This window comes from Anabrus simplex, chromosome 8 (assembly GCF_040414725.1).
Source record: "Anabrus simplex isolate iqAnaSimp1 chromosome 8, ASM4041472v1, whole genome shotgun sequence".
NCBI lineage: Eukaryota > Metazoa > Arthropoda > Insecta > Orthoptera > Tettigoniidae > Anabrus > Anabrus simplex.
This window is the reverse complement of record NC_090272.1, coordinates 103,259,643-103,282,561: the sequence shown is the minus strand read 5'-3', so window position 1 is coordinate 103,282,561 and position 22,919 is coordinate 103,259,643. Positions and strand designations below refer to the sequence as shown.

Sequence of the window (22,919 nt, the reverse complement as noted above, 5' to 3'; positions counted from 1 at the left end):
AGCAGCACAATTCAGAACAACAAAAAAGTTTCATGGCGCTATGCTCAAGGTTCAACAGTCGCCCTTAGTCTAGAAGGAAAACCTTACATCAGGGCAGGCCTATGAATGACAGGAGCAACATAATAGACATTTTACTTTATTTGTTTTTCCAAAATTCTCTATTGAAAGCTTACAATCAGTGGAGTGATTATCTTTTGTGAACACTCTGTCAGACTTCACTACACCAATGCATTTCCTGGGTTGAATGTAGTGGGCAACTAACAGTTTGAACAGCTTTTGTAAACAACGTTCAGTATCCAGTGTCTAATTTAGTTGTGTGCACAGACACTATCACTTCATTGATTGTCAGTTCTGCATTATTTAGAAATGTAAAGCATTTTGGAAAACTATGCATTTCTATTTGAAAGTTATATTTAGACCCCTCTAGGGGCTACTTCAGTTTCTACACAATCTTTTGAATCACCCAAGGCAAAGGCTTGTGCTCTGTTTTGAAGACCAGTAAATGTTGGTTGGTTGCTGTGCGAATTGGCTTTCGACACTTTATCGGATCTGTGATAAAGACAGTTGCTGATGTTCACAACATTAGCAGCTTTTACTTAGTTTCAATACCAGTAGGATTATGATATCATGGCTTTATTTAGCATAATCAATTTGTAGAACAGCCTTATCCAAATCATTCTACACAGACTTCTACATGTTTTGAGAGAACTATCTCATTCCAGGAAGATTTTGAGTGTCCAAACAGAAATAGGACTGCATGCCATCTGTTGATAACTTAGAAAATTACTTTGGTCATACAACCCTGTATTTGAGAGGGGTAACCCTTTCTAATTATAAATAATAAGTATATTATTACCAAGTTATTGTGTTTTTGGTTGCTAAGATGAAAGCTCATTCAGTCATATACAGTGGAACCTCGATATCTCGAATCACCTCGGGAGCTAAATTTTATTTCGAGTTTTAGAAATTTTGAGATATAGAAAATACTGTTTTTGAGCATGTATAGCACATAATTGAATCATATGTATCTACAGGCTAATAATGAATATACAGTATTATTTTTAACAGTATTTAAAAATATACAAAGCATCACTTTGAGTATAAGCCTTATAGAGTAACTTTACGTTGAAACTTCTCGTCAGTACCATGCAGCAAAGATTCGTAAATGGAACTTTTTATCCGTGACTTCAGGGATTACTTTCGTATGTGTCCGGTAATTAATTCACATTGCATAAGACTATTTTCATGTTTTTTACCCATATTGAACTTAATACTAATTGTTACAATTCTAAAAACAAGAATTGTAACAACTAATTAATTCACACCCGAGAAACAGTGAGGCTTCGCCAATTTTCCGATCATTAGAAGTTTTAGTTTTTCCGTTCCTGTCATATTAGCTCCCAGCATTACTAAGCCTTTCCTTACTTGTTAACTGTTCCTACAAACCACAAATGCCGTATTACACAGTTAATGTTGCATAAAAATTCGAGTTACAGAGTATTTTTTTGTTTCAAAGGAGGAAATGTTTGCTTCAAGAAATCGAGAAATTCGTGTAACCGAATTTCGAGTAATAGAGAAATAAATCTGCATGAAGAATAAGATAAATGGCCAGGAAATTTAAGCTACTTCAAGATACTAAATTTTGAGTAATGGAGGTTCGAGATATCGAGGTTTGACTGCATGTTGACTACCAGTGGCATGCTATCAGTCTTTTTTATCAGTTCTTTGACTTATTCCTATTCTTCTTATTCTTATTCTTGCCCCTTGCTTTTTCCTGTCCTACCAGGTCAACTTTCCTAATTTTGAAGTGTCATTAGTTCCATGGTAGTTTGTCTCCTTCGATGAGACCTAATTTGCCATATCCCTATGGATAGTTGTGAGCCAGCTGTTTTCAGGTCTGCATTGTTCAGTTTTCCCCGTAGCAGTGAATAAACAGTTATTCACAATGAATTTATCAGGTGTGCGCATCGTGGGTCCATATCATCTCAAACATGATGCTACTTTTAGACTACCCCGGATGTAAGATCATTAATTTAGTTTACTAGTCCACCTAATCAATACACCTCACTTTTCAAGTGAAAATACATTTACTCTCGAATTATTTTACACATAATTTGGTACATGTTTAGTCTTCTTTTGAAGACCTGGTATGTTCTGGATATGAACGTCACCCCTTCACAAACATTCGATGTGGAAGAAATTTAAAACTTCTATTATAATAATCGCAGCGACTTGAGCAATACGTCATTTTGAAGAGGATAACATAAACGTCTCCAATTGTGAATCTCAAGAAAATCCGTCAAGGGATTCGCGAAATAATCAACTTTAAAGGTATCACGTTATGTGATTACGTAGGAGCCCCAATCTGAATATAAGGAGAGCTCACTTTACCCAGATCAGACAGTCATAGCTGGGAATCCAGCCTGACTCTCCACGCTGCAGTGTTATCGTACGTCGCATTGCTGACTGAGTCTATCTTCGAATGATTCAAAGCCTTTGTGTAGGACTTAAACTGTGACAGTCGAGTTGAAATTATAAATTGTGCGCGTGTGAACTCTAATATATAACAGAGTCTTTATAATGGACATTGAATCTATCAGTCAAGTTGAAGTTGTAATTTTTGCACGTGATGAAGATCAAATGATTCAAAGTCTTTATATAATAGACGTGGATTATATCCGTCAAGTTGAACTTATAAATTTTGCGTGCATTGGAACTCTTGAGTATGACAAGTCATGTATTGGACTTAGGTGACAACAGTTGAATTGAACTTACATTCTGTGTGCTTGTAGAAACTTCTCGATATAACTTACTTTCGTTCTTGTAGAACTGAGTTTATTACCACGTTGCTTGTGTGAAACTTAGCCTCTGAACAAACATCATTAATTTCAATGTGACACTACTGCGATATTCTAGGAACAGTGACATTTCTTTTCTTTTTTTAAAAATCTCAGTCAGGAAAACTTAATCTCTGAACGCATATCATTCATTTCAGTGTGACACTACTACTTTATAGTATTAACTGTGACATTTTATAAAATCTCAGTCAGCAAAATCTCCTTAATAGTGTTTATGAAAGTGTTCTGACTTTCTCGTGAATGTTAATGCAAGTGATTACCATGATAAAAGTATAATCGTGTGCTTCGACACAAGTGTTTCACTCTGAATTCAAACTGTGTTTTTTATCCAATTCAAACAGAACTGTGTGTGACTGCCAGCAGTGTCTTTGCTCTCGAACAGACGCTTATTTTATTTTACGTCAAGTGCGCCAAACAACGAACTGTACTTTTCATTTCAACCTTACTTCTTCATCGAAGTATTTAGTATTATTGCATGACTGACAGCAGTGTCTTTGATCTAGAGCAGTCATACATTTCTTTCAATGTCAAGTACTCCTTTATTTAGTGGAAAATCACCACAAACTGTGCCAAGTGCGTGAACAATTTTCAGTTTCATTATTACTATTCATGAACTGTGATTTATTTTCTTCCAATCTCAAGGCTACCCGCATCTTCATCCTTAGTGAACTTATAAATTCTGTCTACAAGATTAAGAGTGAATTCGACTGCATATCACGACCATATTAAATGAAACAGTGCTGTTAAACCAAAGTGTTGGGGGACTGTGTAATTTTGGACACTCGTGTAAGTTATGTGACGAGTGATTACCCCGCAACATCATCGGAGATCGTCTGAGATCATCGAATGTCGGAGAGCGTCCAGAACGTCGAAAGTTTGAGACTCAAATCCATATCAAACCGACCGGGGTGTTCCGGCCTTATCTCAACGTGATATTGGCAACCTGCAGAACATATTCCAGTCCAGTTCTGCCTGATAAACTGGGAGCACGGGTCATCAAAAGGTGATGTTGAAGACAGCAGTTATCTACAGTAAGGTGATGTGCACTTTGAAATGCATTTTCTGAATAAAAAATTATTCAATCTATTTTAAAATTTTCTTGTAGATAGGACCCTGCCTCCTGTACCATGCCCTAGCTAGAAACTACCCAGTATTGCCCTGAAATCTACTCCATGCTAACTTTGAAATTAATTCTTAAAGTTGGGCTATTTTACAGGTACAATACCACGGTTTCCATTTTATCCCACGTAAACAATCCTCATTCAAGGATACCGCCATCACCGTCTGAGCTTTAATCTACTGGCTAGAGGGACCCATTGTCTCATGTGCTGAGTGACACCCTTATCCAGTTTTCCATACTTCGAAAGTCCAAGGCAGTGTTACTTTGCCAATGTCATTCATTGTGCCTGCTGACGTGATGTGAGCAGAGGTACTGCTGTTGGATGGTGACTCCTGTACCCTATTGCAAGGAGATGGCTCGGGATGGCATAGCTAAAAATTCACACTTTGTTGTTGTCCAGCATGGAGTTTACTAGTGATCTGCTACACTGTAGGCCCATCTATCACCTCTTATCATGTGATTTAGCCGATGGTGACCTTTATCATCAATACATACTTTATGGCAGTTGACTCCTTGGTCGAATGGTGATATTCCCCAAATCTACGTACTCATGGAACACTTGACACAGTGGTCCATGAAGAGTCCAGTGCCTGCACAGCTTCGGAGATGGAATGACCCATACACCTAGACCGATAATGTGGCCACAATAAATTGCACAGAGATCTCGTATCTTGCCCTTTTTATGGATATGTCTTGCTCACACGGCCAGTGCAAGGTCTGATGACATCACAGTCATGTTCTATGTCATACTGTTACATATACCGGTCTGACACAATGCCATTTTGCTAAAACGGCAGGTTGTTTTTTTTTTTTTTTTTTTTTTTTTTTTTTGCTATTGGCTTTACGTCGCACCGACACAGATAGGTCTTACGGCGACGATGGGAGAGGAAGGGGCTAGGACTGGGAAGGAAGCGGCCGTGGCCTTAATTAAGGTACAGCCCCAGCATTTGCCTGGTGTGAAAATGGGAAACCACGGAAAACCATCTTCAGGGCTGCCGACAGTGGGGCTTGAACCCACTATCTCCCGAATACTGGATACTGGCCGCACTTAAGCGACTGCAGCTATCGAGCTCGGTAAAACAGCAGTTATCTCCAATTCAATTGCTCATCAGTGTATATCACAATGCAAAGCATTCCTTATTACTTGCTTGAATTGATTTTACTGTGAAAAACCAAATTAACTAACATGTAGGGTATACAGTATTGTGCACTATTTCATGATAATTTGTTTATGTATTGGCAGACATTTTGTATTAGAGGACACGATGTAAAATTTAAGAAACTAGCAAAGTGTATAAAACATTGTGCATTTTTCTTTTTCACAAAGCAAATGTACAGTAGTATGTATGTTCATTTATATCCTCGTGGGGTTCTTTCACCAGAAAACTTGAGTCATTTACTAACAATACTTAGGATCTATCTCTTAAGCATGGTATCCATTGGGAGTTTAGAATCATGATATCAGTTATTACTTATTACTGTGGGTTCTTTATTTGTCTTCAGATATACAGTATTATCTATTCTTAAACTTACAAAAAAGAATTAAAAATATGTGCAAAATCTCGCATCAACTTATCAGACATGGTTAGCTTATTCAAATAAGGGATTCTATATGCTAAATAATAATCTAAGTTGCCAACAGAAGGCACAGCAGTCAATTTCTGTTTGGACACACAAAATCTTCCTCCAGTGAGATAGTCCTGTATGTCTACACCTTAGTCCCGTTTCTTGATACGGGGTTGGGGACAGTGGCGTATACTGAGGGCTACCAAGGCTATCAGTGAAGCCCAAACCTCAAAGATGGAAATCTGAATCACATTATAATGTAAGCATCTGACACATTGTTCCATTTACAAAACTTGAAAGCAGTGAGAGAAAACATTGCACGTATTTCTGAGAGCAAGACATCAGAGACCGATATCGCAGTCCAAGCACCACGTCCTTCTCCCCTTGCTTCACCTCATGCGGCCCATTGCTGAACGTCAGATAGATGCGGGGACCGAGGGGATAGATGGACAAGGCTTTGTTCTCACTCTCCCACTGCTAACAAGGGAGAAGGAACTAAAAATCTCAATGTTCTCCAGAAAACTCCGAACAGGCATGATTGACTCTTGCACTGCGGTGTCATGTGCTTGCTGTTGTATGTGCAAGACATCTTATTGATTGTTTATAGTTGAGAAAATTATTTGTGTATTTCAGTAGTATTACTGTTCTCAGAACAATTTTAGTTTATTTGAATTTACAGTGAATAATGTGACTGACCTTGTGGGGTTACTTTTGTAAAAACTGTGAATTGTATAAAACAGGTACCGGTACTGAACAAACCATTCTCGCCACTGAAGTATGCAGGCAAATTGCTGATAGTTCAAAATCGTAAGCCTTCCCCAGGTTTTCCCCAGAATTAACCTCCTCGTACTCTTAATATCCGGGCTTGGGGACTGAGATTTATGACGTCTTTGGAATTTATTTCATCCTTATATGTCACCACCAAGCCTTTCTAGAGACCTGTATTATTATTATTATTATTATTATTATTATTATTATTATTATTATCATCATCATCATCATTATTACATTAAAGTGTAAATTGTTACAGTATTACCAACAGTCGAGGAGTATTATCACCAACATTATGGTGTCTAATAGTGAACGAACTACTTACCAGGTTAAATGTTGGAGGAATTTATGCCCAAGGCTATGCAGATGACATTAGCCTGATGGCAGGGGGAAATTTCCCCAGTACGGTTTCAGAGCTTGTACAGAGCTCCCTACGCAGGGTGGAAAGATGGTGCCACGACACGGACTTGTCGGTTAATCCTGACAAGACGGAGCTCGTGGTATTTGTAGGAGGAGGAGGCTGGACGGACTGTCAGAGCCTTTCCAATTTGGGAAAAAATTAGTTAAGACAACCTCAGTTAAGTACCTAGGGGTAATCCTCGAGGCAAGACTGAGTTCATATAGATCATAAGGTGGATAAGGCTCGCAAGATTATGTGGGCCTGTCGCAGGGCCGTCGGAAAGACTTGGGGCCTAGGACCTAGGGTGGTCCAGTGGCTTTATATTTCTATTGTACGGCCCACGATCACCTTCGCATCTTTAGTCTGGTGGCCAGGTTCTGAGAGTAAAACTGCGACCACCAAGTTAAACAGTGTCCAAAGACTTGCGTGTCTAGGAATAACAGGGGCACTGGATACTACACCACTATGTGCAATGGAAGCCATCCTATGTCTTCCCCCTTACATTTATATGTTAAGGAAATAGCAGGAATGAGTGCTTACCGCCTCTGGTCACTCGGAGGATTATCTTTCAAGAATTCGAATAGAGGTCATGCTTCTTTTCTTACAAGGCTTCACCAGACCTGCCCTGTGACAATGATGATTGGGGACCTGATGAAGCCTAGTTTTAACCTGAACTATAAGTTCACAGTGGTGATAACCACAAGGGAGGAACGGACCGCGGATGCTGGGGCCCGTCTTAGGTCTGGGGGCTGTACATGGTACACAGATGGCTCGCGGACAGAGACGGGCACAGGCACCGGGGTCTGAGGGTCTAAGATTAGGCTGTCCCTTCCCATGGGTAAATATGCTACTGTTTTCCAGGCCGAAGTATATGCAATACTGGCCTGTGCTGTACATGTATGGAACATGCCTGGACGTAGAATATGCATCACCATTTGCAGCGACAGCCAGGCAGCATTAAAAGCATTATGCGCAGTTAGAACAACATCAAAAATGGTATGGGAGTGCCAAAGGATGTTAGATAAGCTGTGTGAACGTATGGTAAAGTGCAGTTCTGATCTATTTGTCTTGATAATTTTCAGGTATACCCTACTGCTCATTAATTTCAATACACCTAATAATTTACATCTAATTCCCTATTACGCTTCAGTAAGCAAAGGAAAAGTACAACACTTGCAAACATTGCAGGTTTATGAGTTTGTTTCCTAGATGCGATATTACATCAAAAGAATGTTGTGTACATAAACAGTAGATACCTGAACTAGTATGTTTGTTTATCTAGTTGATGACTGAAAGCCATTCAATGCACTTCTGTTGTTCCCTATACTGTTATAATGTCTGTAGTGTACTTCAAGCATTGCTAAGATACGTACTATTTGGTTCCTGCATTTCAGTTTCTTAGTGACAGTTGACAGGCTTCGGCAGCCGGCACAGTTCCTATCCTCGCCGCTAGATGGGGGCTTCATTCATTCTATTCCTGATCCGGTCGAATGACTGGAAACAGGCTGTGGATTTTGAATTTGAGTGACAGTTGACAGCATGCACATCGTTATTATGTCTCCGAGAGTGGAGATACCCATAGAAAAATGTGCTGCAGTTGTAGCACTCAGACAGGAAGGTTTATCAGTTCGCCAAATTGCAAACCAATGTAGCTGTCTATAGGGGGAGTGCAATACATTTTCACTGCTAGACTGCTAGCAATAAGTACAGACTGCGACCAGGTTAACCTCGTAAAACAACTAAAAGATATGTTAAATTCATCAGAATTACTAGTAAGAGAAATAGGTTTAAAATAGTGCTGCTAATTTACACAGAATTGGTAGAAGTGAACAAGAAAAAAATATATGTTGCAACAGTATAAGAGACACATTGAAGCCGGCTTGGAAGGATGTGTGGCAACAAGGAAATCCCTCCTGAAGCCCATAAATAAAAAGAATAGACTCGAATGGGCTATCAAACATTGTAATTAGACACATGAGGAGTGGAAGAAAGTATTATTCACAGATGAATCGAAGTTCGAGATTTTTGGAACCAAAATGAGGAGTTTTGTTTACTGATGTAAAGGAAAAATGGTGGCCCAGCGGCGCTTTCTACCTACAGTTAAACATGATGGGGGTTCTGTTATGGTTTGGGGGTGTTTTGCAGGAGATATATTTGGAGACATTGTAAAAATAGAAGGATTTATGGATCAGAAGCACTACTGCGGTGTACTTCAGTATCGTACAAAACCACGTGAAAGTACTGAAAGATATGGTCTGGCCATTCCAAAGCCCAGACTGTAATCCCATTCCAATGGTCTGGGATGAAGTGGACAAACGTATATCAGGGAAGTTCATATACCGAACAAGGAAGATCTCTGAAGCGTTGTTAAGGATGTGTGGAATCATACAGACTCAAAATACCTACAAAAACTGATTGGGTTGGTGAGGCAGTCATTAAATCCAAGGGAGGGCCCTTTGATGAATGTAAAATATAATTATTACAAGTGGTGTAAGTCCTAAAATTGTTTTTTAGAACAGAAGCATGTTACACTCTACAGTATGGGGCTTTTTCAGAGGACTAGTGAATGAAGTCCATAGTTGAGCTGTTTGTCTCCAGGTGGTAGCACTGTACATGACCACTAAAGCAGCTGTTTATTATTTCAGAATAAAAGTGGAGCAATTCCACACTCCATGTTGTGTTTTGATGTTTTGTTGCTATAACACCAGCTCATCATTACTATGAATGGAGAAGAGTGTTTGGAAGAAAATGAAGGTAAGTTTTAAAACTGATGTTATTAAATCATATGAAATAATTTCCTGCTTATCAGAGTCATTACACCAGAAAAAAAAAAAATCCTGAAAAAAATATATTTATACCCAGATTTGTCTATCTGCAAAATGTACAATATATATGTGCAGGAATGAAAATAAGAATAGGAAACACCAGTGAAAGAGAAATTCTATTACAATGTTTTTGTGACAAAATTTAACCTCCATTTCAAGCTACTATCTAAAGACACATGCAGTTTCTGTGATAACATTAAAGATTTTCAGTGGAACAGAATGAAGCTAAACTGATGTCCCTGAAGCAGGAAAGAGAAGTGCACTTAATAAGAGCTGCTCATGTTAGTGAGAATTTAAAATTAGATGCCAACTAATTTTTCAGGTTAATGTTACGTACTGATGATTGATCTACAGAAGGCACTCCCATTTCCAAAACTGTCCACATTGGTAGCATACTATCAGAGGAATCTGTATATGTACAACTTTGGAATATATTCTTTTTTTTTCTTTTTTTTTTTTTTTGGCGCACCGACACAGATAGGTCTTATGGCGACGATGGGATAGGAAAGGCCTAGGAATAGGAAGGAACTGGCAGTGGCCTTAATGAAGGTACAGCCCCAGCATTTTCCTGGTGTGACAATGGGAAACCACGGGAAACCATCTTCAGGGCGGCCGACAGTGGGGTTCAAACCCACTATCTCCCGATTACTGGATACTGACTGCACTTAAGCGACTGCAGCTATCGAGCTCAGTTTATATATTCATTTAATGGAAATAATGGTTTTATGTACATGCGGAATGAAAGGGGAAGAGGATCGCAGTATCTTTCAACTTGCATATTAAAGCATCTGAAAAGACATGCAAACAATGCTAGCATGTGATTTTGTATTCCACCATCTGTACTGGGCAATATTGGAATATAAAACTGGCATTTGCATTGAATAACCTATTGCAAACAACTGGTATGGACACAGGAAAAAAAAAAAAAAGGAAAAAAAATTCCTCTTGTCAGGACATTCATACCAACCCAGTGATACAGACTTCGGCTTGATAGAGCAACACATTTATTTGTTTATTATTCATTCCCTCATTCACCAGATGCCTGAGTGATCATTGTGAAAGAATCCAAGAGGAAATTCCTATTAAAAAAGCAGTTCAAATCATGTATTCTGACTTCTTGTCCACCAAGAAATTGGAAGAAGCCATTGTGAACAGAAGAAAAGCTGTTGATGGTCACAATGTTCATTGGCTACAAGTGGGATTGTTGAGGTACAAAAATGGGTGTGAATTTTCACTAAAATACAATACCTGCCTCAATCCTGACATACAGTTTCATGAACCTAGATAGATAGATAAAGAATGGGTGAACCCTGCCTTCGCAGGGCTCTACACGTAGGTCTGTGAAGACCCTTTGTGTCCCTTGAACGGGTTTGCCTAATCCAGACCTAGTGCTCCTATAAAGGATACCAGTGTCCGGATGTTGGCATTCCTGATATCTTCCAGGCTCACGAAATGTGAGCCAAGGTATCGATGTCTAGTGCTTGCAAGAGCCTCGCACTGACATAACACATGCGCGGAGGTCTCCTCCTCCCTACCGCATCTTCTACACATCGGATCCTGACCGATTTTCATGATGTGTAGGTGTCTCTGTAAGGTATTGTGGCCTGTCAACAGTCCAACTACCATTCACATTCTGGTCCTATTCAAATTTATCAGGACCTTTTTATAACTTTGGCTAGGCCCTTTGATAAGTTCACGTGCCTGCCTTGCTATAGTTAACCTCTTCCAAATGTCTAAGTGAGACTGATTTGTCCACTGGGATATTACCAGTTTCACGCTTTGGAGTGACACTCCCAGGAAGGGCTCTGGTCCTATGAAAGGACCTTTTGAGCCTTGTTTCGCTAGTTTTATTATTATTATTTATTTTCCACTAATTGTAGTTACAATTTAGGGATGGTGAATGGAGAAAGGGCATAGCCCCACATACACAAAAGTGCCTCCATCACCACTTAAAATTATAATATACAAATATACAATTACATTCTACATGGTGTTCTTATATACAGTTACCGTATTTACATAGGCATATTTACATAATACTCACAAGACCTGTTCAACATTCAAGTCATTCGACACACCCACACACACACAGACAGAGTCTCTCTCTCTCTCTCTCTCTCTCTCTCTCTCTCCCTCTCTCTCTAGAAACTCCACATATATTTTAGCTAGGCCAGCTCACTCATACCCATTTATCGTCTCAATCACTCGGGACCCCATTACTTTCATCCATCCTCCCACTCATACTGAACATTCTCACAGTAGATAAATTATGTTTTGTACAGAGGGTTTCGTTATATATACATCCTTTTTACGTCTTTACAAAATTTTTCTGCAGGTAGTTCTTTTATCTGCGGTGGGAGTTCATTCCACAACCGAGCAGAATGACTAAAGAAGCCACTTTGATATGATGCTGTTCTTGCAAATGGAGGGAAAAGGGACACACCTCGACCTCTTTGAGCGGAACGATAGTTCAGCTGTAAGCGGTTGAAAGGGTTTATATGAATGTTACCTGCGAGGGATTTTCTCAGGAAAGTAATATCTATTTGTTTACAGAGGGATGTTATGGAGGGCAGTGACCTGGCTGTATTTAAATGACCGTGTTGAGTAATTAGTCGTTCTGCTCGGCGTTGAACTCTCTCTAGTTTCGTCATGTTCTCCACTGTAGTAGGGTGCCAGGAAGGAAGCCCGTACAACATGTCAGCTTCTTCATTTCCACCGATACCTGTGTGCCCAGGGACCCATAATAGGGTAACTGAGCTAAGTTCACACAGCTGATCTAACATCCTTTGGCATTCCCATACCATTTTCGATGTTGTTTTAACTGCACATAGTGCTTTTAACGCTGCCTGGCTATCGCTGCAAATAGTGATGCATCTTCTGTGTCCAGGCATGTTCCATATATATACAGCACAGGCCAGTATTGCGTATACTTAGGCCTGGAAAACAGTAGCGTATTTACCCATAGATAGGGAGAGCCTTGTCTTAGGCCCCCAGAGCCCGGCGCCTGTGCCCGTCTCTGTCCGCGAGCCATCTGTGTACCATGTACAGCCCCCAGACCTAAGACGGGCCCCAGCATCCGCGGCCCACTCCTCCCTTATGGGTATCACCACTGTGAACTTATAGTTCAAATTAAAACTAGGCTTCATCAGGTCCCCGATCATCATTGTCATAGGGCAGGTCTGGTAAAGCCTTGTGAGAATAGAGGCATGACCTCTATTCGGATTCTTGAAGGACCATCCTCCGAGTGACCAGAGGCGGTAGGCACTCATTCCCGCTATTTCCTTAACATATAAATGTAAGTGGGGGAAGACCTAGGATGGCCTCCATTGCACATAGTGGTGTAGTATCCAGTGCCCCTGTTATTCCTAGACACGCAAGTCTTTGGACACTGTTTAACTTGGTGGTCACAGTTTTACTCTTCGAACCTGGCCACCAGACTAAAGATGCATAGGTGATCGTGGGCCGTACAATAGAAATATAGAGCCACTGGACCACCTTAGGTCCTAAGCCCCAAGTCTTTCCGACGGCCCTGCGACAGGCCCACATAATCTTGCGAGCCTTATCCACCTTATGGTCTATGTGTTTCTTCCAACTCAGTCTTGCCTCAAGGATTACCCCTAGGTACTTAACTGAGGTTGTCTTAACTAATTTTTTCCCAAATAGGAAAGGCTCTGACAGTCCGTCTAGCCTCCTCCTTCTGGTAAATACCATGAGCTCCGTCTTGTTGGGATTAACTGACAAGTCCGTGTCGTGGCACCGTCTTTCCACCCTACGTAGAAAGCTCTGTATGAGCTCTGAAACCGTACTGGGGAAATTTCCCACCGCCATCAGGCTAATGTCATCTGCATAGCCTTGGGCGTCAATTCCTCCAACATCCACTACCAGACACCATAATGTTGGTGATAATACTCCTCCCTGTGGACACCCCCTGTCTATATTAGCTCTCAACATAACTGCGTTGAGGGTAAACAGAACTTGACGGCCCTGCAGCGAGGCCATAATCCATTTTATGAGCATCCTGCTCACTCCTCTTCTCTCTAGACTAAGTTCTATGGAGCCCAAAGATGTGTAGTTAAAGGCCCCTTCTATATCTAGGAATACAACCATAGCAAGTTGTTGCTGATCCAAGGCACTCTCCAGCCTGGAAACTAGCTGGTGTAATGCCGTCTCAACTGACTTCCCTGGTTGATATGCATGTTGATGAGGATGCAGGGGACAGTCTCTTAAAACTTTCTCCTTGATATGTCTATTCACTAGTCTTTCCAAGGTTTTAAGAAGAAAAGACGTTAGACTGATGGTTCTATAATCCTTAGGTCTAATATATGAAGACCTTCCGGGTTTAGGTATATATACTACCTTCGCCTGACGCCACAAGGAGTACACGTACCCCATAGTGAGACAGGCTCTAAAAATTCTGACCAGGTATGGTATATGGACCCCACCCGCTTGCTGAAGAAGCGCCGGGAAGATCCCATCCATTCCTGGACTTTTGTAAGGGGCAAAAGATTCTAATGCCCACTTCACCCTTCTGGGGGTAACAATCTCTGCGGCTTCCTTCCAGCCACTTCTATCGGGTCTGAAGGATCTGCTTGATTCTACTTCACTATTCGTGACTGCTGAACCTGGAAAGTGGGCATCAAGCAGTAAGTTCAGGGTCTCCCTCTCTGTGGATGTGTATCCACCCGAAGGTGACTCCAGTGAGCCCAGCCTTGCCCTTCGATCCAAGGTTAGAATCTTGTGAAGCCTTGCCGCTTCATGTTGACTTTCAGTGGAGTCACAAAACTGTCTCCAAGATTTCCTAGAAGCCTTTTTGTCTTCTGACTTATACCTTCTTTGTGATTCTTTATAAGAATCTAGGCTTTCTTGATCCTGAAGTTCCCTGTTTCTCCTCAGGTGTTCAAGGTAACTGTTCCACTTGAAACTTCCTGTTGCTCTTTTTGCCTTAACAACTGGGCAGTTTAATTCATAAGAGGTAACCAGTGTTTGTGTGAGAAAGCTCACAATGAGCTCCAGCTCCTCTTTGTTCTTAATTATATTTGAGGGTCCTCCTTCCAGTCCCCTCCTCACGTCCTCCCTGAAAGACGTCCAGTTGGTTCGTCTAGGGTTTCTATAAGGTGGGATCTCGAAGGAGCCCTCTATATGAAACACAATATGTCTATGGTCTGACAAGGAAGGTTCCAAAGAAACTTTCCAGTCTTTAAATTCCTGTATGCTTCCCATGGAACCCAGGGTAAGATCTATGATCCCCTCACTCCTGTTATTGATGAAGGTAGGGGTATCACCTATATTCATGATCTCAAGATCAGTTGTGCATAGAAATTCTATGAAATGCTCTCCCCTTCGGTTTGTGTGTTTACTTCCCCAAATGCTGTGATGAGCATTGGCGTCACATCCTACTATGAGGTTGAGTCCTTGTTTCTTACAATATATCACCAGTCTCTTGAACTCCTCCAGCGGGGGTGGAGATTCAGAGTCTCCTGGGAAATATGCAGAACAGACAACCAGATCTCTTGGCTGTCCGCCCTCTTCATATCTCACTAGAACTGCTACAAGGTCTCTAGTAATGAAGCCTGGTATAGCCCAAGCGTTATAATCCTTAACTAGTATACATGCTCTAGGCTTTTCCTCTGCTATTCCACTGAATAGAGTGAAGCCTGCACATCTTAGTCCCATGATATGCCCCTGTCTAAGCCAGGGTTCTTGTATCAGGGCGACCGAAAACCTGCCTTTCTGGATACTTCTAATAAGTACCCTGGAGGCCGCTATACAATGTTGTATGTTTGCTTGTATGAAAATAATCATTGCTTACTTTCATGGAATACTTTACCTTATGCGGTCTCCGGAACGTGCAGCTCCGTCTCCCGCGATGAATCTTGAGGCTTGGCTGGCCCTGGTTCCTGTCCGGGCTCCCGCTCTTCGCCCCTGGTAGTCTCAGTGGTGTCTGTGGTGGGATTGGTCCTCTGCTTGTCGCGCTTGCCCTCCACCAAGGTGAAGGTAGCAACATGCACCCCACAGAAGATCTTCTTCCCCACCACTTTCTCCACATCTCTGGAGTCCATGGTGACCACAAGTCGGACACCTCTCTTCTCCTCCTTGCGGTCGTAGACCCTCCAGCTGTTGGGATTTAAGCCATGGTTCTGGCGTGCCATTCTTCCCAAAAGGACCTTATTGTCCTTTGGTTGTCCTGGTATCCAGACCATGACTCTCTTATAGGAAAGGAGTTTATCCATGCCCACAATTGTGAGCCTGGCTCCTTCCGACGGTTGTAGACCTGTAACAAGACTAGAAAGCCATGCTACAGTCTCATCATTCTCTGCGATAATGACGGCCGCACCTCTCGACAGATAGCAGTCCAGGAACTGAGGCTTAATGGGCCCCTGCTCCGAAAGCCCGTCTATCAGATCGGTGATAGTCTCCTCCACAGATTCCACCTGTTTCTCGGTTAGCTGCTGGTCAGGATATCCTACAGGTACTATGGCCATCATGATCCCAGCTTTAGCTATCCTAGCATACTCCACCTTGGGTTTTATGTGGGTCGGCCGATCTTCTTCTGGGGTTGCCCCCGACAGAAGTCGTTTCCCCACTGGCGTCTTGGTGGGTGGAGTCCTCTGTGCCCTAGAAGCAGAGCTCTTTTCAGGGTCTTGCCTCTTGTGCCCATTGGATCCCCCCCACGGTCGTCGCTGTCATGGCAGTAGAAGGCCTCTCAGCTCCAGGAGTTAGGCCCTCTTTGGCCTGCTCCCGGGCCTTTAAAGCCATGTTATACCTCCTCTTCTCAGCGCCGGAGCGCTGTTTCTTCTTCTTCTTCTTCTTCTTCTGGACTAGTAGATTGCCCACTTCTAGAGTGAGCTCTCTTACTGTCGAGGTCGTACTATCCAAGGGTATCTCCGAAGAGTCCCCATCGGTTGTTGAACTGGTGTTTCTCTCGGAGGCCCCAGAAGAGCTCTCCGGTTTATGGGTAGCTACAGTACTCATTTAGGTCCCACGAGGAGCTAGGGAAATATATGTCCGCCCAGGCAGAGCCCCGCATACCCGGGTAAGGCTACTTGCTTCGAGAGGGCGCCAAGTATCTCGAAGGCTTCGTTCAGGACACATCTCCCATGTGCCATGCACCCCATTGGCACGGGTCGCGTTACACCTTAGGGTTGGGTGGTGCTTTAGCTTCCTCCTCCTTGTATACCGAATGGTTACCCAGTAGGGCTCCACTCGGCATCGCAAGAAAGGAGCTACTAGTCCCCCCCACCACGAAGAGGATCTTCAATTGAAGAGGGTAACCAAGGTTAATCCCCTACAATTGTAGAAGCACACACGAGGGGGTTCATGAACCTAATTTGCAAACAAAGTTAAAGGAAAACCAACACTACAGCTACCAGAACAAGATCGTCCCTACATGCTGTGACGTGCAGTTAATGAAGCGAAGAAGGATATGTTGGATATGCTGCCTTTTATTCCTCCCATCCACAGTACTTCCTTTAAGCATCTTCCTTGCATTTCAAACACTTGTCAATCACAGCTTGCTCAAAAAGACGTAGATGCCAATGGATTCTTCTATGTGTGAATGTGTAAAAACAAAAAAAAGTGATAAGTACAAGAACTGCCAATGGAAACATTAGAATGATGTAGTTTTTTCAATTAAAAACTTAAATGAAAATGTTATAGCCGTATTGTGTACTGAATGTTTTGTAATAATTTTCGGTAGACAGCTGAAGCAAGTCCATAATTTCTATTTCAAAAATTATTATAATTTCCAGTATTTATTCTGTGTACTGAAATTCACATGGAACGAGTGAAGTACTGTTTTCTCTTTGCAAATACACCAAATTTGGATTTGTAAAATATATGCCGAGTCTTTTATTCCCATATATCTTTAACTCCTAATGTCACAAAAAAGGTTTGTCTGAACTTACACCACTTGTATTCTGAATGCCTCATTTACGTTTTAGTTTAGATAATTATGTTTTTGGGAAATTTTGTTTTGTGTTCATATCTGAAATACCAGGTAAGTCATGGTTTTAGTGAAATGAATGAGTGATAGTGTACTTAATAAACAGCAGCCCTACAGATTTTATAAGTGTTGGCTTTTGATTTATTAGAAACAGGAGTGGTACTATAATTACAATGAAAATGGCCTTACCTCTATAATAATGTGATTCCTTCACTTTATAGTCTTTGTTGTATTTCCCTTTTGTATTGTTTTGCCAGAAAGTAGAATATGTGTAAGAAGTTCATTCAATTTCATCTAGCTTAAACACACAAATTAGCCTACCATAAAGCTGTAACCTCAAAATATACCTCTTCAGTGCATTGTCAGTTTCCACAGTGCATTTATCTGACACTCTTTTGTAGGTAAGTCATTTTTCCTATATGGTATTTTAATCTCCCAGCATAATTTTGACTTTCACTTTTGACAAGTTTGTATCAATCTTTACCCTGTAGTTTTACTGTAAATCATCTAATATTGTTAAGGAGCTCAGATATGTATCTGCATGTCAGCTAAGCAGTATGGACCACAGTTTCTTTTCATAAATATTTCTCTCCGACATTATGAAAGTGCTTGTCAATTTTAGTTTGATGTTTCCATTCTTTTATTTTTCCTTTGCTTGATTATGCTTATACGACCCACTCATACTCAGGTTTCTGTTAATTGCAGAATGGAGTTTGTTTCACACCGCCATTGTGCAAACGGTGGTGGAAGCAGTGGTGGGGGAAATGGAGGAGGTGGTGGTGGCAGCAGACTAGAGAAGGAAACCCAAGTAGTCGGGCGTCCAGCCCCGTCACTTCCAAACCTTCGCAACAACAGTACCTCGAGCGGTTATACATTTTCGAACGGCAACGGAAATAATAACGGAAGTAACCACCGACGTGGGGGTGGGCATTATAATGGTAACGGTAATCATTATTACAGAAGTGGTAATAAAGGTGGAGGTGGTAGGGCAAACAGAGAATCTCGTGATAGAGGAGATGGCAAATAAAGTTACCTCCATGAAACGAAAAATTTGTATTTAATTTGACTTAATGAACTCGTCTCTAGCACGGAAGCAGTGTTTCTCAACCATCTTCATACGGGCAATCTTGGTTTGAAATACTGTTATAATTACTTAACGTATATTTCTGTTGAAAAGAAATTCATAAATTATAAGTAATACATTTGATTATTTATAAGTTATGTAATATTTGTAGTACAAATCATTGTGGCACAAATGGGCTTGCTTTTTTTACAGCCCTTGAGTTGAAAAGCACTGCTCTTTGTTATAAAATTACATTTATTTCTTCTTCCAGTTTATTGGGAGTTCCAGTTTTCTATAGTAAATGAATCCTAAATAATGGTAATGTTAGGCAGATGGTTGAGCTTGTTTGCTTCTAAGGGCAACATATGTGCAATAAAACAGCTTAATAATAGCAGTGGTAACCAGATAAGAAGGCCAACTTTTTATGAAAATATTTGATGTTTTATGTTTTTAAGCCATATTAAGAAGCAGAAATTTGATTTCTCTCTCATTTAAAAAATTGTTTCCATTTTATACAGTACCATGCTAACTAGTCCTTATTTTAGTGTTCTGTGCACCTAAGTAAGATTTTCGACTTCATGTGACACTTTGGATGAACAGGTGGTGTCTCCCGTAAATAGTTCTCTTCAATACCTCATACGTACAACACAAAGCTTTGATGTTTTGTTATATATGCTTATGACATTTGCTATTATTGAAATTACTACTTTCTTTACTTATTTTCTCAGTCTCAAATTTGTTCAAAATATTGCTATTTATTACTACAAAATTTCTTGTCATTTGATTTTTATCCAGTTTACTTGTACTTGGCACCTTTTTTAATGTGCAATAGAAATCATATTAAGTCAGATGTGTGAATTTCTCTTTAGTATGTTCTTTTGTCTCTCAGTATATTCAATATGTTGCAATGCTACTGTTGGTTGCATTGTACATGATCTTAAGGATAATGTGTAAAGGTGATCTAAATTAGGCATTGTAAATTTCTTATTAAATAAGTGAGAAAATATGAATTCACAAAAAGAGAAAAAGTTTTGCAAGCAGAGGTGTTTTCACATCAGAGGTATTACTGCCTGGTATCAAATAGGTACACTTCTCAGTATAATAAAAACACATGATATACAGTTAGTGGAGATGAACAATTTTGTAGAATGAACTGAGGGTTTTTATTTCTTGATGTTGTACTTCAAGATGTACTGTCAACCTGCAATACTAAACTGTTGTTTCTGTTGCCAGATATAGTGATGACTAATACTGTTCCCCAATTATTATATTTGTGTTCAAGTGTGCTGCCTTTTACGTCCCACCCAACCAGCTTGAGGGAATCCAGATTTTTGATGGCTTAATTGGTCTCTCTGTAATGTTAAGTACACTACTCAGATAAAGGCTGTTCCCAAGTAATTGAATATAATTGTGATCTAGCTCTGTAAAATTTCCTTATATTTGTCTCTAATAATATATTTGTGTAAATTAGTTAAATATGCTCATAAATTCCACTTATTAAAAGAAAGTTGCAGTGGATTATTCGGACAAGATACAGGATGATGCCTGCATGATAACTTACTCTTTTTTTTTTTCCTTATTGGATATAAACATATGAATGTCTACTGGAAGCTTCCTGTAAAGATTGGAAAGAGATGTGGTTAACTCTTTTGCTTGTTATTTTAATTTATACTTCAGTAATCACTAGCATTTAAATTGGTTACACCATAATAGAAGACATTCACTACAATTCTGATGGCGTTTGGGCATTTATAGTGAACTTTACCAATTTGCCCAGAAATATTAAGAAGTGAAAGATTTCCAAAGTAAGAGATGAAATTGGAGTCTTAGAAGACAACTTTCTTATCTGTCAGAAACTCCTTGTTATCTGCAGTACCCATTGTTGTACTGTCTTACCTTATTCATCATGCAAGGCATTTTAAACATTCCAAATAGTGCATTTTAATCTTGTTTTAAGTGCAGAATTTCAGATATGCAGGATTTATATTTATTGTTTAAATTGAAATAATATTTGTTCCTTTCATTTGTATTTAATTAATATCATCATCTGATGTAAATTATTTAATTTTATGTGAATATAACACAAACTATTCTATATAAAATTGAACTGGAATTATATTATATGTGCACTTAACAATTATATGGATAATATATATAAAGTACAATATATTCAATGAGTGGTTTCAATAGATCAGTTTTGTGTAACAGTTAAAATATACCTTTTAAATCTCACTTATTCCTGTATTAAGTAAGGTATGGATTAGGATCAATACAAGTATATAATAAGAAATGTGTGTTATATTCACTTAAATATTCTAGTCATGATTAGATTCTAGAACTTTTGAGACTTCTCTTACATTATTATATTTTTGAAATGAATACGATAACATGTACGTACTCTGCATCATCCATATGTAGGCATTTAAAAAAGCAATCTTCTTGTTCATTCTTCTTGTGGATGTATGGTATACTTTAGCATGGGAACCTAAACTTTTGCTAATTTAATATTGAATACCTTTATTTTAGCCAGATATTACGTATTAACTGTTTAGCGTTGTACCACAATAAATGTATTAGTTGTATGAGATATTTTTTTCATTTCCAGTACAGCATTTGCAATAGAGGAAGGAAATTGTACACTATGTTATGTATTAGGCAAAAAGTAATGGATTACTAAAGCCTGTTTTATTGTCATTGTTACTTATTCTCACTATCAGTTTATTCTACCAGTATACTTTACTTGGCTTGTGCAATATGTTTATAAAGGACTTGTTATTTTCCTTCAGCAAGATCTGTAATGGATATGTTTGTGTTAATTCCTTTGCAAATTTCGTTCTTTTAGAGAGTTATAAGGATAGATTTTCAAACCACCTACTTAGATGATTATGGAACATCTATTGCTTCTTCTCTGCAGTTATATTAATCCTCAAAAATAATGTATAACTTGAAACATTCTTTGGTCAATTTGAGTTGCAGTTGGAACTCTCTAATAGTAGACTACGGTATGCATTCTTTCTAGTTTTGCTTTGATTAAAATATCTTGCTATCTTGGTGGAAACTGAGGGCATTTCTTTTTCTAACATTATTTTTTTCCTAATGCTGTCACATAAATATAATTCTGAAAATGTGAGCTTCATCGATATATTGATACGATAAAATTGGTGAGCCTGCTATAAAAATACGTTTTCTTAGTTTTTACATCCTATGGTGAATGGATATGTTAGACTAGGAAATGTTTATAAATGTTACAGTTTGAAATCTCTGTGAGCCTTCTTCAGTATCCCAGAGTTAGTGGGATGCAATGAAAGAGCAAAAAAAAAATTAGGAATTAGACTGCTTGGAGATGAATTGCCTTGATTGACCTTGCAGCCCTCAACTAACTTTATCTTACGCTTAGATTGATTTAATTATGTCATTTTTCCTTAACACCTTGATATGTAACATCTAGTTTCTGTACATTTTGGTATGGTGCCCTCTAAGTTGTGTTGTTGATGCACAGGAATAAACAGAAATGCTTCTCCTTATATAATCACTTAATTTGGAATTTTGTTGCATAGATCAGCAGTGGCAGGAAATGGCATGCTTGTTCTTATAATGGGAAATGATTAATAAAATACTCAACCATGTGTGTATTACACCAGAATATGATTAAAAAAGAGGAGTTCCTTTTTGTCTTTTTTTTTGTATAGCCCGTGCCTCCATCTCAGGATCATGAACTGCAGCAGAGCACAAGAAAATGACCGGGTACTACTTTTTTATATGTGGGAATCAAAAGTCATGTTTATTATCATGTTTATTATAATGCCACTTTTCGAAGCAGGCAAGCAACAATTCGAAAATGTCCTTATTCATTCGCCAGAAGACTACTCTTCTGATTATTAAAGGTATAAGGTTAATCTTTGACTTATGGTTCTCATCCGGTTGTGTGCTAAGCTTGTATAATTTATATGCTGATGTGATTACCTACTATTGTGATGTAGGCTTACTATTTTATATTATTAATAAATTATTAGTAGAAGACTATACATTTTTATTGTCTGTGACTTGTAATTTAACCTAAATTAATTCCTTCTCATTAAACTACACTCAAGGCTTGAAGAAAGAAAAGACCATCCTAGAACAGGGGTCTTCAAGTATTTGATTCAGTAAGAAATGTGCTGGTCTTTCTTACAGTGATTGTTAGCACTGTATTTCTGTGCATATATTTTTAAAATTTCAACCAATGGAGTGTTTACATACAATACATTCACGTAAAGACTACATTTTATATCAATAATATTTGAAATTCAGCAATGAAATGTACGTTTGAAATACACAATTCACCACCCAACCTCATCAGTGATAGAAACGGCATGTCTTGTTTTGTGAAATCTT

General features: G+C 39.4%; 1 protein-coding gene across 2 annotated transcripts in view; it reads left to right on the top strand.

Moving 5' to 3' along the window:
• Positions 1 to 22,568, top strand: part of LOC136878856 (caprin homolog) — a 100,082-nt gene extending 77,514 nt beyond the window's left edge. For both annotated transcript variants that reach the window (XM_067152395.2, XM_067152396.2), the window contains exon 7: positions 18,188 to 22,568. In XM_067152395.2, the coding sequence (XP_067008496.1) occupies positions 18,188 to 18,509 (322 nt within the window). In that variant the 3' untranslated portion in view covers positions 18,510 to 22,568. The remainder of the gene's footprint in view (positions 1 to 18,187) is intronic.
• Positions 22,569 to 22,919: the final 351 nt, after the last annotated feature.